The following is a 16,743-nucleotide window of genomic DNA, read 5'->3' as shown; positions in this document are numbered from 1 at the left end:
CTAGCTGACAAACTGGGACTTCTCCAAACAGACCATCTTCCTTATTATCAATACGTCCCTGACAGAATGCTTGAAAATGACAACTACAAGCTATACTGGGACCGCGCTGTGCTCACAGACCAACCAGTGACACATAATAGACCTGATCTCATACTAGTTAATAAACTTACTAGTCAAACAACACTTATTGATGTGGCGATACCCAACACTAATAATTTACGTGTTAATATCAACGAAACGGTCGCCAAGTACAGAGATCTAGAAATACAAATCAGGACACAATGAAGAATGGAAAGTACCCAGACAGTACCTATTATTCTATCTGCTACTGGTGTTATTCCCAAAATCCTCCTAGAGAACATAAAACAGCTGGGTCTAAATGAACATCTCTATAAGGCCATGCAGAAAGCTGTACTCCTCGCGACGTCCAGGTGTATACGAAAATTTTTGGGAGATACTTCAGCATACCAAGTCACCTAGGTCTCGACAACACGGAAAGAGTCCCACCAGAGCTCAATCCTTTTGATACCGTAGGTATCTGGGATGAGTGAATTTTCCCCTTATAGGGAGTGTGAGCCGTATGGCTAAATCTAGATAATAATGATCCATAACTATGATAAACCGCCTCATGAACATACCTCTTATCGTCCTATTAGTCTGTGACCGGTAATTGCTAAACTATTTGAGAAGCAATAGCGACAAGACTTATAAATAATAACTGATAATACTCTTTTCCTGATTATCAGTTTGGTTTCAGAGAGAAGCATTCAACAATAGAACCAGTACATACAGCCGTTGATACAGTGAATAAAACTTTCAAGGAAAAAAATACTGCTCTGCACTCTTTCTTGGCGTTAGTCAGGCTAAAGTCTGGCATGAAGGGCTGCTCTTCAAAATAAAAATGAACGTTCCAGAATCAATGTTTACTTTACTAAAATCATATTAGAAGGAAAATACTACCGTGTTAAGTATGAATCAGAAAATCTACCCTATAGGAGTTGAAGTCCCTCAAGGTTGTGTTCTGGGTCTTATATTATATTTGATATTTACCTACCAACAAACGAAAATGTAATTGAAAAGTACGAATGGAAAAAAAAGTTATACATCGATATATCGTATCATATGATACATCGTATCAAGCTATTGATATACGATATATATCCGAAACAGTATATAGATATATATGCAATATATCGATATATTATTGTCTAATTAAATAACATAAAAAATAATAAATGAGGTTTTCTTCAAAGTTTAAAAGTAAAGACACATTTACATATAAAATCACTTTAATATTGGAGGTATTTCCTAATGTTTTTAAAACCAGGTATGCCCCAGAGAACTGACGAGATCTGGACATTACAGCCCTAGGATCGTACGGGCATTGCCTTACCTGAGAGCATTTCGTCCCGACTGACTTCGTGAAAATAAAATTGACATAAGACCAAAACAAATGACCCAGAACAGTACTCTGAAATGTGGACTAAGAGTAACGCTTCCGAGTAGACTGTATGGCAGGGTATTAAGTGACAAAATGGTAAAAAATCAGTTTGATGAATGGGAAGAGCAGATTGACTTCAGACCAGGAATATCTTGCATCGATAACTTGTTTTGTCTGAAACAATAATAAAAAGAACCGGTTCCGGGCCGCGAAAGCAAAATGCCGGGTCGCCTCGCTTCGCCGTTTCACATCTTGCTTTGCCACCGCTTTATTTTAACCTACCAATACCACATCCACAAAATTACAAATTTCTGTCCGCTGCACCGCTCCTTCTTTTATTCCATTCAGTTTAAGCTTAGTGTCAAGCCAGAGAGCGCGTATTTTCGTGCATATTGGTTACATTGAATTTGACGATGGATAAATTTGTTATAAAACAAAGTACAAGTTCTAAGACTGGCACAAACAGACCTTCGAGTGATTGCATCCGGGTACAAGTTCTAAAAGCGTCAATAATAATACATAGACAGTCGAGTAATAGTCCATCTAGAGGCAGGTACGAGTGGTAATTACAAACGGCCGCTCGATGCGCAGTCTACTGTCACAAAAAGGGAATTACTAGCTACCTAAAAGACTATGTCTTTGAATTTTTCTCAGAACGCTCAATCTGAAAACCTTGTACTGGCTTCTTATGAAATATCAAAATTAATTGCTGAAACCGGTTATCCTCAAACAATTGCCGAGAAATTAATAGTTCCAGAAATGAAAATAGTAGTAGATTAATGCTAATCTAATGTGTTTTGTAAGATACGATTTTGAAAATACTATTCACGAAGAATTTCTGTTTTGTAAATATCTGTCAACAAGAACAAAGGCTGAAGAAATATTTAATCTGATTAATAGCTGCATTAATGACAATGGGATTGAATGGAAAAAATGTGTGGGACCAAGTAGCGATGGAGCACGGGCAATGACATGCGTCCATACTGGACTTTTTCGAGGATCAAAGCCGTAGCATCAGAATGTGTTTGGGTGTATTATAGCATCCACAGAGAGGTATTAGGTGTCAAAGAAATGCCACTGCTTTTAACTGAATCTATGCAAGAGTGTGTAAAATTTATAAACTTCATTATATCTCGCCCACGGAACACAAGAGTATTCTCTGCTTTGTGCAAAGAAATGGGAAGTGAACATAAATATCTTCTTTTACACTTACAATTTTCAACCCCCCATAGTAATATCCTATGTAGTAGGCAAAATATTTAGTTACAAAGCTTAGAAAACAAACTATGAATATTGGTACTTGGAACGTTCAAGAGCTCTCCAATAAACTCAATGACGTAATTTCGGAAGTCAATAAATTAAAAACGGATATTTTAGTACTTACCGTGACTAAAAAGAAAGGCAAGGCTCAGAAAACCTAGGAGAATACGACCAATTTTTCTCAGGAATACAAAGAGATAAAAGAGCCCAGCAAGGAGTGGCCATACTTATAAGAAAAAGACTTAGAAGGTGCATAATATCCTGGGAAGCAGCAGTTCTTCTATTAAAAGATAAAGAAGAGTTCTTTGAGCAACTATCTTACGAAATATCAAAAATAGGAACAGCAAGAGAAATACTCCTATTAGGAGACCTAAATGCGAGAACGGGCAAAAAAGTTAAAGATAAAATAGTTGGTCAATTCGGAGAAGATACTAGAAATGACAATGGAGATAGGCTTAATAACATATATGTGAACAAAAAAACCTGAGAAAACTTAACGGCTTTTTCCTGCATCGAGAAATACATAAATTCGCTTGGGTCCAACAATCAAGAAATTTAAAATCCATTATAGACTATGTGATCGCCCGATAAAATACGCAACTCAATATACAAGACGTAAGAGCGTTTAGAGCGGTGGTCGCCAACCTCTTCAATGTGTTGAGCTACTTTGTTAATTTTGGAATAAACAGCGAGCTACCCACACGGAAGCCACGTAACGCAAAAGGTATTTGAAAAATAAACACAAACTTTTATCCAGCCACAACGGCATGTCACGTATGATTTAAAAATAGTTAATAATAACTACAAAAAAGTAACGCACTATCATAAACATAAACATTGAAAAATAAAAAAGCACGTTCAATGAGAAGGCTCACACTCAGACTCATCGATAATTTTTTTAATGTTTGCAGTATAATTTGATGCAGCCATTCGAATACAATTATCCAAATGTTCATCTGTAAGTCGATTGCGATATTTGTTCTTAATAAACTTCATATTGGAAAAACAAGATTCACACAAATAGGTTGAACTGAATAATGCTTTCACTTTCAAGGCAACACGGCATAGAACTGAATATTTGTCTTTACTTACAATAAGCCAGATACATTCAGTACTTGAGACTAACGATTTTAAGGCTAAATCATTTTGAAACTCAACGACTTCCATTTCTGTTGCAGCGATGTCTTCGCCAAAGTTCTGCATAACACAAGCTGCAAACTGCTGGATACCAATTTCCATAAAGGGTGAAACAACAAACTGCGCTACTAAAGCCATTTCATTGAAATCCTTTAAACGATTTTTGAAGTTACTCTTCAGGGTAGAAATTATTTCTACATGATATTTGTTGTCATAGGGTTCTAATGGATTTTGAGATATTTTTTTTGAAAGAATAGGAAAATGCTTGGAATCGCTGTTAATTAGGTTTTGTTCCCAAAACTCCAGCTTTTTGATAAATGCTTTTATATCAGAAATCATTTCCGCTAGTTCTTTGTCTCTCCCCTGAAGCTGCAAATTAAGTTCGTTTCATTTCTCTGTAATGTCCACGAGAAAACCAAAATCTCTAAGCCAGTTTGAATTTTCTAGTTCCGGAGTCGGTTCATCGCGTTGTTTGAAAAATTGAACTATGCCAGATAGGACATCATTAAAACGTTTCAGCACCCGTCCTCTACTTTGTAACGCTTGAGCTCTAATCTTGTTCACAATTTTTACCACCAGTTTCATAACGGTATAATGTTTTTTTTTAGCCATTTTTCTATCTCCGAATTGTCGAATAAAGGCCTCTCCCATTTCTCGCCATTCATCCCTGTTGTGTGCTAGGCGTTTCCACATTGGTCCTGCGACTCTTTTGATATCGTCGCTCCAGCGCATTTGAGGTCTTCCTCTTGGTCTCTTCGCATCGTACGGTCGCCAGTTTCCGACTTCTTTGTTCCATCTACCATCTTCGAGACGTTCGTTGTGTCCAGCCTATTTCCATTTTAATTTAGCTGCTTGTTTCGCGGCGTCCTTTATTTTTGTTTTGTTCCGGATTGCTTCGTTCGTTTGCCGATCTGTTAGTAGATACCAAGCATCTGTCGTTCCATGGCTCGCTGAGTTTTTCGAATCTTGTCCATGTTCTTTTTTGTGAATGTCCAGGTTTGAGCTCCGTAAGTGAGAACGGGAAGGATACAAGAATCGAACACTTTGGTTCGAAGGTTTTGGGGTATCTTTTTGAATTTCAGTATGTATGAGAGTTTTCCAAATGCGGCCCATCCCATTCTTACTCGTCTGCTTATTTTGGTAGTTTGGTTTTCTTTGTTTACCTTGATATTCTGACCCAGATATATGTATTCTTCTACATGTTCCACTTTTGTTCCTTGGATGGTTATCGTCGGTTGATCATCTTTATTCGACATTAGCTTAGTTTTACTCAGATTCATTTTCAGTCCTTTTTTTATGGATTCCGTATGAAGCTCATCGATCATCGTCTTCAGTTCTTTCCAGCTGTCGGCTATTAGTACTACGTCATCTGCATATCTTAGATGGTTTAAATACTTTCCGTTTATCGACAGTCCCTTCGTTTCCCAATTTAGTGATTTAAAGATGTCTTCAAGTGCGGCAGTAAATAGTTTTGGGGATATGGTGTCTCCCTGTCTTACTCCTCGGTTGATTTTTATTGGCCTCGTTTTCATTCCGTTATCCATCGTGACTACCATTTCAGCGTGTTGGTATATATTATGTATTAATATCCTATATCTAGAATCTATTCTGCTGTTGACCAGTGCTTCCTCAATAGCCCATAATTCTATGCTGTCAAAAGCTTTCTCGTAGTCTATAAATGCTAAACAGATTGGTAAATTGTATTCGTTAACTTTTTATATTAGGACTTTTAGTGTGTGAAGATGGTCACATGTACTGAACCCTTTTCTAAATCCGGCTTGCTCTACTGGTTGATATACATCGAACTTTGTTGTCAATCTATTTGTAATTATTTTTGTGAATGTTTTATAAAGTTGTGATAGTAGTGATATTGGACGATAATTTTTCAGATCTGTATTGTCCCCTTTTTTGTGTATTAATATTGTGTTAGCAGTATTCCATTCCCTTGGTATGTTTCCTTCAAATAGGCATTTATTAAAAAGTATTTTTTAGGTACCTGATGACTTCTTCTCCTCCTTCTTTCAACATTTCTGCCAGAATTCCATCACTACCCGGTGCTTTATTTCTTTTCAATTCTTTAATTGCATTTTCTATTTCTACTTTGCTTATTTCGGGCATTACTTCAGAATTTACGTTTGTTATTTGTCTTTTCAGATTTTGCTTTGAAGAGTCGGGGGGATCGTTTCTTGAGCGGTATAACTCAGTATAGAAGTTTTCAACTATGTTTGATATCTGAGCTTTGCTTGTTTCTAGTTGGCCTTGTTGATTTTTCATAGTTATAATATTTTTCTTTCCTAATTTCGGTTTGGTATATTTCAGACTTTGATTTTTCTCTATCACTCTTTCTACATGTTCTTGTTGATGTTTTTTAATATCGTCTTTTATCTGTTTTCGTATGGCTCGATTAAGTTCTTTGTATTCTGTGGTATTTCTTTTGTTTAGTGACAGGAGCTGTTGTTTAGTTTCAGGAAATTTCCACATAATGCTTGGTGATGGATAGTGCAGTGGTAACAGATAAATACGACATAACGCCACCAGACCCTTATCACAACCCACCATAGCTGGAGCGCCATCGGTTGTCAAGCCTACCATTTTCGATATTGGAATTTTCTCGGAAGAAATAATATTTTTTAAATGAGAAAACAACTCCTGTCCAGTAGTGTGTCCTTTCAGTGGAATGAACTTCAAAAGATCTTCTTTGTTTATGTTTAATATTATGTTTAATATTATGACAATTAGATTTTTTTGTGGAATTTTCGGAAGCTTCTCTGATTTTTGCAGTTTGTATTTTTTAAATTAAAATCGTTGTGAGAGCTACCAGAATTGCCTCCGCGAGCTACCGGTAGCTCGCGATCGACAGGTTGGCGACCACTGGTTTAGAGGAAGCACATGTGGAAGCGACCACTACCTAGTAAAGGCTAAAATAATGCCCATAAGACTAGCCAAGAAAAAAGAACGAGAAACAAGAGCAAAAAACAATAGAAACCAAATACAACTTGGATAGCCTCAAGTATGAAAGCACAAAGGCACTGTACAAAAAGCGACTCGATGAAAAGCTCTTACAAGAAAACTTTGATAGTGTTGAGCACCATTACAATTACATAAAACAATGTCTCAAAAGTGCAGCAGAAGAAGCCCTGGGTAAATATGAAAAAAACGAATGAAGGAAGATATATTGGTGGGATGAAGAAATCGAAAAAAAAAAGATTAAACGAGATAAACACCACAAACACTTAAATATAAATGCTGATCAAAGTAAAAAACGAATATCGAACAGCCCAAAGAAATGTATGAAGTACAATAATTAAGAAGAAAAACGAAAGCTGGGAAAGAAACTGCTTCAGAATAAACACTTACTTGGGGGGTAGCAGAAGCACTGAAAGCTGGAAAATATTTCGATCTCTTCGACAAAATAAGACTAAAGACATTATCTCACCGATCAGCCTAGATAAATGGAACCAATACTTCGCAAATCTACTGGCGGAAGAAAAGGCAGAATATTCGAAAACACCTCAAACACAATCAGAGGTGCAAGTACATACAATAACTTCCCCAATTCGGATTGACAACAAAGAAACAGCACGAGTATGCCAAGCATTAAAGAATAGAAAATCACCAGGCCCTGGCAATATTCTACCTGAGCTACTCAAGTATGGTACAAGCAAATTATAAAAGCAGCTAGCCAGCCTTTATTATAAATCTATTAACGGAGAGAGTATACCGGAGGAGTGGAGGACATCGTTTATCACGACAATATATAAGAAGGGAAGTAAATATGTATGTGACAATTATCGAGGAATCGCAGTCCTTAGTTTCATCCCGAGAGTTTACGGGAAACTCATCAAAAAGAGAATGGAAGATGAATTCTGTGATATAGAGGCCGAAGAACAGGCCTAATTTAGAGCAGGTAGATCAACTATTGACCATCTGTTTACTGTTACCCAGCTAATAAAAAAAAACGGGTGTGGCAGTCCAGTGGGACTGCCGTTGGAAGTTACACTTCTATACACGCATTCGCCGTTACAAATTTATTTGGGAGTCAATCTGCACAATCATTACATATGTAATACTATAGGTAAGACATAGCAGAAAGAGAAACAGAATTAATAACAACTTACTAACAATGAAGGATTGAATCAATATTTTGATGAAAATGTATATTTTTATTTTCATATATGTATGAAAGGAGTTGAATGCAAAATTTTTTTACACATACTCTGCAGTAAAATTCATTGTTTATTTTGTTATTAATATAATAATACAATACAAATTAAACTGCAATATTCATAAGTATTTAAAAATGACAATAATATACATAAAAAAATACACTACAATACAGTGCAACATAATTCCATATATAATAATACAATACAAATTAAAATGCAATATCCATAAGTATTTAAAAATGACAATAATGTAATAACATTAATAAAAAAGTCCTCCCCGACTGGGAATCGAACCCCGGTCTCCCGCGTGACGGGCGGGGATACTGACTACTACACTACCGAGGACATAACACAAATGTATTTCAAAATTGACAGTTCTGGATCATACAGTGATTTATTGAGATTATTATTTTGAAATACAAAAGAATAATATAATTATGAACATTTAATAAATAATACAAAACATATCACATAAATAATAATATTAATAAATATTTTATTATATGTATAATATTATATGTATATATATCTTTATATAATATGTATAATATTAAATTATATATACAAAAGGAACATTTTTATATTCGAGAGAGGAAGAGAGAGAAAATATATCTTCTGTCTCTTTCTCACTCATTATCTTACATATGTAATGGTTTCACAGATTCACTCCCATACAAATTTCCAACGTGGAGCGCGCGTATAGAAGTATAACTTCAAAAAGTAGCACAAAATCAACCAATACATCTCCTCTACGTGGACCTTAAAAAAGCTTATGATAGTGTGCCACAACAAAAACTCTGGGAAGCTCTCGAGAAAACAAATATTAGTGTAACCTTAATCAAGGCTGTTCAAGACCTTTACAAGAACAACACAAGTAAAATAAAGAAAGGTCAGGAGGTATCCAAGGGTTTCACTATCAACAAAGGACTCAAACAAGGATGCTGCGTGTCTCCTACTTTGTTTAAAAAATACTCGGAGCAAACGATGAAGACGTGGAAAAGAAAATGCAGAAACATGGGAATTCCTCTAAACGACGCAATATTGTACACATTGAGTTTTGTAGATGACCAGATAGTGATGGCCCAAGACTATGAAGACCTCGAAACCCTATATGACCTATATGACCCGTAAACTTATTGAAGAATACGAACTATGGGGACTAGAAGTAAAGAAAAGTGAATACATGTGTATTGGGGGAATTCAACAAAATCTAATCTTGGAAGAAATACAGTGAGAAATAAATCACTGTCATAAATACAAATATTTAGGCATCCAAATAACCAAGGATGGCAAATTAGACGAAGAAATTAAACATAGAAATAACCAGGAAAGACAAGCCATTAGGCAATTAAACAGTGTACTATGGGAGAAAACAATCTCCAAAGAAATCGAACACAAAATCTATAACAGCATTATAAAAAGCATTGTTACATATGAAAATGAGGTATGGCCACTGAAAGGAAAAAACTTAAAAGCATTAGAAGCAACAGAAATGAAAAAAGGCTGGAAAATCAAGATTAGACAGAGTTAGAAACGAAAGAATACGAGAAATTATGGATGTTAAGCACAATATAACAGAGGACATCAGAATAAATCAACTAAGATGGTATGGACACGTCCAAAGAATGGATGAACACAGAATACCAAAGAAAGTATTGAACTGGACACCGCATGGAAGAAGAAAGCAAGGTAGTAAGTTGGAGAGAAGGTATCGATAAAGACTTAAGGGAGAGGGGAGTTAAAGAAAACCTTTGGAACAACTGAGATAAATGGAGACTGGAAATCAGAAGACAGCGTTGAACGTTATAAACTGATTGATTGAGTGGGTTTACTTTATTTATCTATCAATTCCTTACTGGGACAACTATAAAGTACAAACACACAGGATACATTTGTATCTGATGCCAGTACTTGTGTCACAACACTAAGATAATGTTTTAAAATTAAGATAAAGTTCCCAAAGAAGAAGGTTCATAAAACTAAGATACTACAGATAGACAACTTTATTTCAACCTTGGATATTTTTAGTAAATAAATTATAATCAGTAAGTAATGGTAAGTAAAGTATCACCTACCACTGATTCATCAGCACTGGTCCCAAATGTGTCTACTTTGTTTGAATTCTCCTCTACCAGTTGGGTTTCTAATAAAGAAGTCGCATCAAAGTCTTCTTCTTCCATACCATCAAGATGTGCTTGCTCGTTTGAACAAAATTCATATAGTTCTGCTATCAATGCATTTAACTCTTTTTTGCTCACTTTAACTGCTCTGTCAACTCTCAATTCCTCTTTGTCTGGTTTATCGATTTCTTCATCAGACAAAACATTATATTCCGGATCTAATTCTTCTTCTTCAGGAACTTTTTCAACTTCCTCCAAAGGTTTATTGAATGTTTTAAGAAAATCCATCCAGTCTTCATTATCACAGTGCATTTCATACAAATCTGGTGGTATGTCGGGCGGTACAAATGCTTCTTCTATAACTTCTAATGGCGTTGAACTCAAGCTCAATTTTGATCTGAAACCAAAACAATAATATAAGTAACAAACCAATCAAATCATATTTAACCATTAATCAAGTCTAAATTTGTAGCAACACAAACGTTGGAGATGTTTGAGTCCCACAAAATGAACTAGGTTGCGTTGCTCAGAATCGGCAGAGATGTGGGCATGGTTGTTTGGATATTTCCTTTGTTACACAAAATAAAGTAAAATTGGGGAGAAAGCAAAGATAATAGCCAATAAAGCTAACAAATGACAATCTCATTGCAGATTTTCTCATTGCAAGACAAGATAAGAAAAACACAAAATTTTAAAGTAATAATAAAAATGATATGTAATATATATATACATACACACAAACATATATGATGTCAAACTATAGATGTTATAATATGCATATAATAATAACTAAATATTTATTTATACTTACAAGTTCGACATTATCAAAATTATGAGTATAAAAATGGTAAGACATTCTGTATAACAAATTCTGAAAATACTTTAAATCTACTCTCAATCAAATGAAAACAAATAACTAACTCAAATGAATTTTTTTTTATTTCTCAACAATACTTTCTGACCTACTTTTATAAATGGAGATATAATGTAATAAGTTAAATTAATTTAATTAAATTCTTCTTTAGAAGCTAGCATCTTAAAGAATAATCTTCACATATTTTCTCATAAAGTATTATAATTTTTACACAAACTTAAAAAAAACTAAACAAGAATTAAGAAATCAAAATCATTTAACAAGGTGTTGAAATAATTATTATCAGATTAAGAGTAAAAATAAGGTAATTTTATTTTTTTTCACTTCTTCTATGATGCTGATAATTTTCAAAACTATAGCACCACTACTCAATGGTTAACATGTAGTCTCTAGTAAAGGGGATAATCTGTCATAATTTTGCTAGATGGTAAGTTTTGAAATAGTGTAATTATTTAGTGCTATGTCAATATTGGTATTGTCAGCTCAACCATCTAGGATGGTAAGATGATAAATGTACTGATATATTAATTATTAACCTTTGCAAAACGCCAGATTTTTTTTGTCAATGATAAATTTGTGGAATCGTAAATTGTGGATCTGGATAAGAAAATTTTGAGATTTTATTTTACTGTAGTGCTGAATTTTACTTGATTGTAGCTTACATTCTACCTAGTATATTTTGGATTTTTTTCTTTGAAGGAAAAACAATAACCTATAATTTAGACAAAGATTGGGCTGGCAGGGAGTAGGAACATTTCACATTACATAATTTTAAATAATTCCCTACCTGGTTCTCTTAGCAATTGTTGTTTCATCTGTTGGCTCCTCCTTATCCTTAGGTGTGGATGGAATTTTAAAGACACCATCTTCTGTCCAATTAGTATTGGCATCTGTGTTAGGGTGGGGTGGTGGTGGAGGTGAAGCAACAGGCTGTTCCGGAGGAGTTTCTGGTTCAATGGAAGGGGGATCACTGAATAATGAACTATCTGGATCATCCTCACTCTAAAAAAAGTATATTACTTGTTATTTGAGATTAACTTGATACAAGATTATGTGGCACAGAAAAAGTCAGAACCATCTTCAACTGCTTCACACAGGTATCTATTATGCACCTGAATAATAATATAAAAACACAAGATATTGCACAACAAAAAAAGCAACATCTTTAGATGCTGCATATTGTCATACATTTATATCCAATAGAAGTCATGCACATGGTTTTCTATGACAACTACTGGACTGTTTTGAGTATCAGTGAACAAGGTACGAGTAGCCATAATAATTGCCAATATCAGAAACAGATAGGCACCGAAATAACAAGAATCATCTAATCAGTTCTCCAGCGCAGCTGTAATGGTGTTTAAAGGTTGTGTTTGGGTATCTATGTTTTATTAAGACATAATCAATTTGATTTTTGACTCTACTGCTATCCTTATTAGCTGGTGACTTACAAGTATAGAGATACCTTTTAGATAGTTTATAATTTTATATTGTAGAAGTGTTATAGCATCCTACTCAAATATCTAGAATGTCATGGCTGCGCAACCTGAGAGAGTGGTACAGATGTACATCAAATGAACTTTTCAGAGCAGGCACTTGAAGAAGACTCAAATATCCACTGTAACATCAATATATTACATTATAATTTATATCATCCTCGATTATAAAACCATAATGAAACATTATGCGATAATAAAAGGAGTTTCTATAAAAATATAAAAAAATTTCTACCTCTTCCAAATCTTCTTTATCTTCGTCACCCATGCCAGGAACATATTCATCTCCAGAAGAATCCTCCTGTAACTCTTCAGTAAATAAAACCTGAACTTCAGATACTGGTTTTGGTGCTTCCAAGTTTACAGCAGGCAACGATAATCCAGATACTGAAGATAATTGCCTTAAAAATTAAATTATATTATTTTTGAACTGATACTGCACTTTATACTTTATACTAAGAATAAAACTGCCTAACATCAAAAGGATTACAATAAAATAAAATGTATATATTAACCAATTAAAATTATTCTGAAGCTATTTTCTTGTAGCATCTTAATGCAATTACTATTTTTATTGGGAATAAGCCACAATTTAAGTTTAAAATAATTTTATTTTTGAAATTTTAATTTCCACTTCGAAAATTGTTCTTTTGAGAATGATTTCCAAAGATAGTATTCCCAATAAAAATAGTAATTTTAATCAAAGACATTTTTCTGGCAGAAGAAAATTCTGTATGCAAAAAGAATATAATATAAATAATTATTTGTTAAAAAAAAAAGGTTTCCATCTTATTAATTCTGTATACTGAAATTGTCGGTTTTTTCTGAATTGTTTATCAATCCTAAGAGCCCTCCTTATAAACCTACCACTATAAGGTAACTTTCTAATAAAGATTTTATATTTTAACCCTATTGATACATTGATTTTTGTGACCCTTTTTATCAGATGACATTCTTAAATGTAATACCTTAGTGTACCTTAAATTCTTTAAAATGGTTTATGCTTTTGGGTTTTAGAATTACCATTTTATTCTATAAAGCATAGCTAAAAAGTATGGGCTGGATACCTTTCTATAGCAGGAAATATTTTTCATTAAACTCATATTATACTCCAAAATCAGCCTGAATTTCTGAAGGGTTCTTTTATTTTTTCCTTTTTTTGCATTTACAATGTTCTATCTGCAAAAATTATGGACTTTGGAATGATTCTTTCAAATGTTATGTGAGGAATTTAAAAAAAGTTAGTAAAAAGCTGGGATAAGTTTGATATATCTCATTGTGGTGGACATAAAAACTTCTTGGCTGTACTTACTATCTGTATTTATTTTTTTATTTTGGTAATATACAATAAATATTAATTTATTATCAGATTTAAGCCATGAAGCACCCACTATACTTAAGAGGAAAATTCACTCACTGTAGATACCTATGGTATCAAAAGGTTTCAGCGCTATAATAAAAATAATAAATTTGTGATAGTGTTGACTTCATATAAACCAATTAAAGTTTCTGAACTCAAGAGCATGAAGTTAACATACCAACAATTTGAAGTAAAAATAGAGTGGTGATATTTGAATTGTTTAGTAATATTAAAAAATCATATAAGCTTAGATAACTGCTCAGTAGATTTCAATAATTTAATTGAAAACAGATGAATCATGGTCATATTAAAAATCTATTAGATTAGTTGTTATCTTAGATTGGTATAGTTTATCAACTTCCAATGAATGTCCACACCAGAAATGCAATGTGGTCTATACTTCAATAGGAGTTAGAGCACCAAGAAGAAGATTCATTTGAAGGAAAACTTCATTCATAATTTCATAAAATAGTGGTATCACAGAATGTTTTATTTCTTTATTAAAGTTAACTTACTTCATTTTTGATCTAGTCCACTTGGGTTCAAAAATAGGAGAAATATTTTCACCATTTTTTGTACCTTCCGCGTTTCTAATTAGGGATAATACATCTTCATTTGTAAGTACCTGTTTAATGAGATTTTTAACATTTACCACATTTAAATTGGTTCTTGCAGCTTTTTCTTCAAGTTTCTGTTCCAATTCCTCTTCTATAGATTCTATAATTTTTCTTTCAGACTCTGTAGGAACTGGGGAAGGCTTTCTTTTACGACTTGGACTTTCAAGTACAATGTGAAGATTATCATCAGAATTCTCTTCAGAATCATCTTTACTACAAGTTTCGTTATCGCTCATTTTATTATAAATTGTTAACACTAAACATAAAAAAGCTTAATAAATCTTAAATATTTTCAAAACATTTGAATATAATATGTCAAATGTCATTTGTTATCCTGTCATTCGCATCATATATTAAGTCAATTTTTTATATCGAATCCTAGAATATTATAAATTTTTAAAATCAGTTGAAATTATTTTATCATGTATTCCTTACTTTTTAAATTTACTTTTCTGAGCAATAATATTGTTCTGAAACTATTTTCTTATGGCATTTTAATAGTGTTTACTTTAGTATCTTCAATGGGAATTAACTACAATTTCAGTTGGAAATACATACGTTTATTTAAAAGTTTCTATTTCCACTTCGGAAATTGTTCTCAAAATACAAACAAACAAAATAAATTATTTTGTTTTGTTTGCTACAAAAAATTCTGCTAATAATAATTTAATTTTATCTGCCTTGGTCTGTGTCTGCCTCATTCATATTGACAATTCAAACATATTATATATTATACATTTTAGAGTAGATGACTTTAAAAATAATATTGCCAATATTTTTGAGGTGCTTTCCTGAGACGGCTTTATTTGGCGGATAGTTCATTTGATTACATGAAATTAACTTTAACTTGGGAATACCCGTCAGAAAAATCATAGCATGTGATTTGTTTGCATGTAAACAACCACATATCATACCCATTCATGACAATAAAATTTACTCGTTAGTAATTTCATTGTAAATCATGACAAAGTTAGAAAAAAATTGATCATACTATCCCGACATGGTATCTACTTGATCTTAGTTTACTCTCAATATTAACATCGATCTTTAATTTTATGTGTATGTGATTTTAAAGCGTGAATGATTACTTACCTACCTATCCTCGATATGTTATTGAATATTCACTTGGTTTCATTTAAGTAATATAATAGGAGAAGTTTGTTATCTTTTTTTACCATCTGTTTCTTTCATGACTATGCGCTAATCTGACGATACACGATATTAGGAAAATAAAAATATCATACAAAAAATGATTGAGAGAAAAACTTAACAGGATAGGAAATAAGTTAACATTTCAAAAATATTTAAAACAATAGAGACATTGAGATGACTGAAAAACATTCAGACTAAGTTTTTTGTTACAATGTTGAATATGTTGCCTATGCGAGTCCATTTCAAAATACTATCTCAAATATTATAACCAAGGTCTCTTCAGCTATTTGGAGGAACATGCAATCTATTTACTTGCCGGAACCTACACTGGATATATGGAAAAAAAAATGCCGTCGATTTCCAAAATATATAGCAAATGCCCAGTACCGTGGGAGCTATGGATCGAAAACACGTGACAATTAAGAAACCGTGGATCATCATTTTTTAATTATAAGCCACATCATTATATTGTGCTGTTGGCGGTAGTAGACGCGAATTATAAATTTGTATTTATTGATGTCGGTTCTAAAGGCAGATTTCCAGATGGAAATATATTTGATAATTGCATATTAAAGAGAAAAATGATGAACAGACAGCTGCTTCTGCCCGAGCTCAAGGGTCTACCTGGAAGAGAAGACATAGTTGTGCCTTATGTTATTGTTGGTAACGCGGCATTTCCTTTAATGAAAAACCTTATGAGACCTTTTCCTTAGAGACAAGTGATAGACAATTATAGAAACAAAGTTTTTAATTACAAACTCTGAAGAGCAAGACAAACGGTTGAATGTGCATTCGGCATATTGAGTTCCCGGTTTAGAATATTTTTACGGCCATTTGAAATGAAAGTAGAAACAGTAGACAAAAATGTTATGGCGAGTTGTGTATTACATAACTATTTACGAACAAAAAGTAAACTAGAAATATGGATGAGGAAAATGAAAATTTACCAAATTCGAAAAGGGCATTTGAAATAAGAGACCAATTTAAGGATTATTTTAGTCTACGACGAGTGACTAGGCAAAACCACAACGTGCAACGGGGCGCGTATTGATATCGTTCAACAATTGGTACAACAATGGAACTTGTAATTTTGTTAATGCACATATTAGTAGGTATATTA

The 16,743-nt window shown here is 33.3% G+C and overlaps 1 protein-coding gene across 2 annotated transcripts in view; it reads right to left on the bottom strand.

Moving 5' to 3' along the window:
* The window catches only part of mute (gon-4 like protein muscle wasted), a 47,382-nt gene extending 32,599 nt beyond the window's left edge, over positions 1 to 14,783 (bottom strand). For both annotated transcript variants that reach the window (XM_072532972.1, XM_072532973.1), the window contains exons 1-4: positions 14,370 to 14,783; positions 12,730 to 12,895; positions 11,786 to 12,000; positions 10,080 to 10,521 (exon numbers count right to left, since the gene is read on the bottom strand). In XM_072532972.1, the coding sequence (XP_072389073.1) occupies positions 10,080 to 10,521; positions 11,786 to 12,000; positions 12,730 to 12,895; positions 14,370 to 14,707 (1,161 nt within the window). In that variant the 5' untranslated portion in view covers positions 14,708 to 14,783. The remainder of the gene's footprint in view (positions 1 to 10,079; positions 10,522 to 11,785; positions 12,001 to 12,729; positions 12,896 to 14,369) is intronic.
* Between the last annotated feature and the right edge of the window lie 1,960 nt (positions 14,784 to 16,743).

The sequence above is a fragment of the Diabrotica undecimpunctata genome, chromosome 5 (assembly GCF_040954645.1).
Source record: "Diabrotica undecimpunctata isolate CICGRU chromosome 5, icDiaUnde3, whole genome shotgun sequence".
Lineage (NCBI taxonomy): Eukaryota > Metazoa > Arthropoda > Insecta > Coleoptera > Chrysomelidae > Diabrotica > Diabrotica undecimpunctata.
Note: the sequence above shows the minus strand (reverse complement) of the source record. Positions and strands in the feature narration are given on the sequence as shown.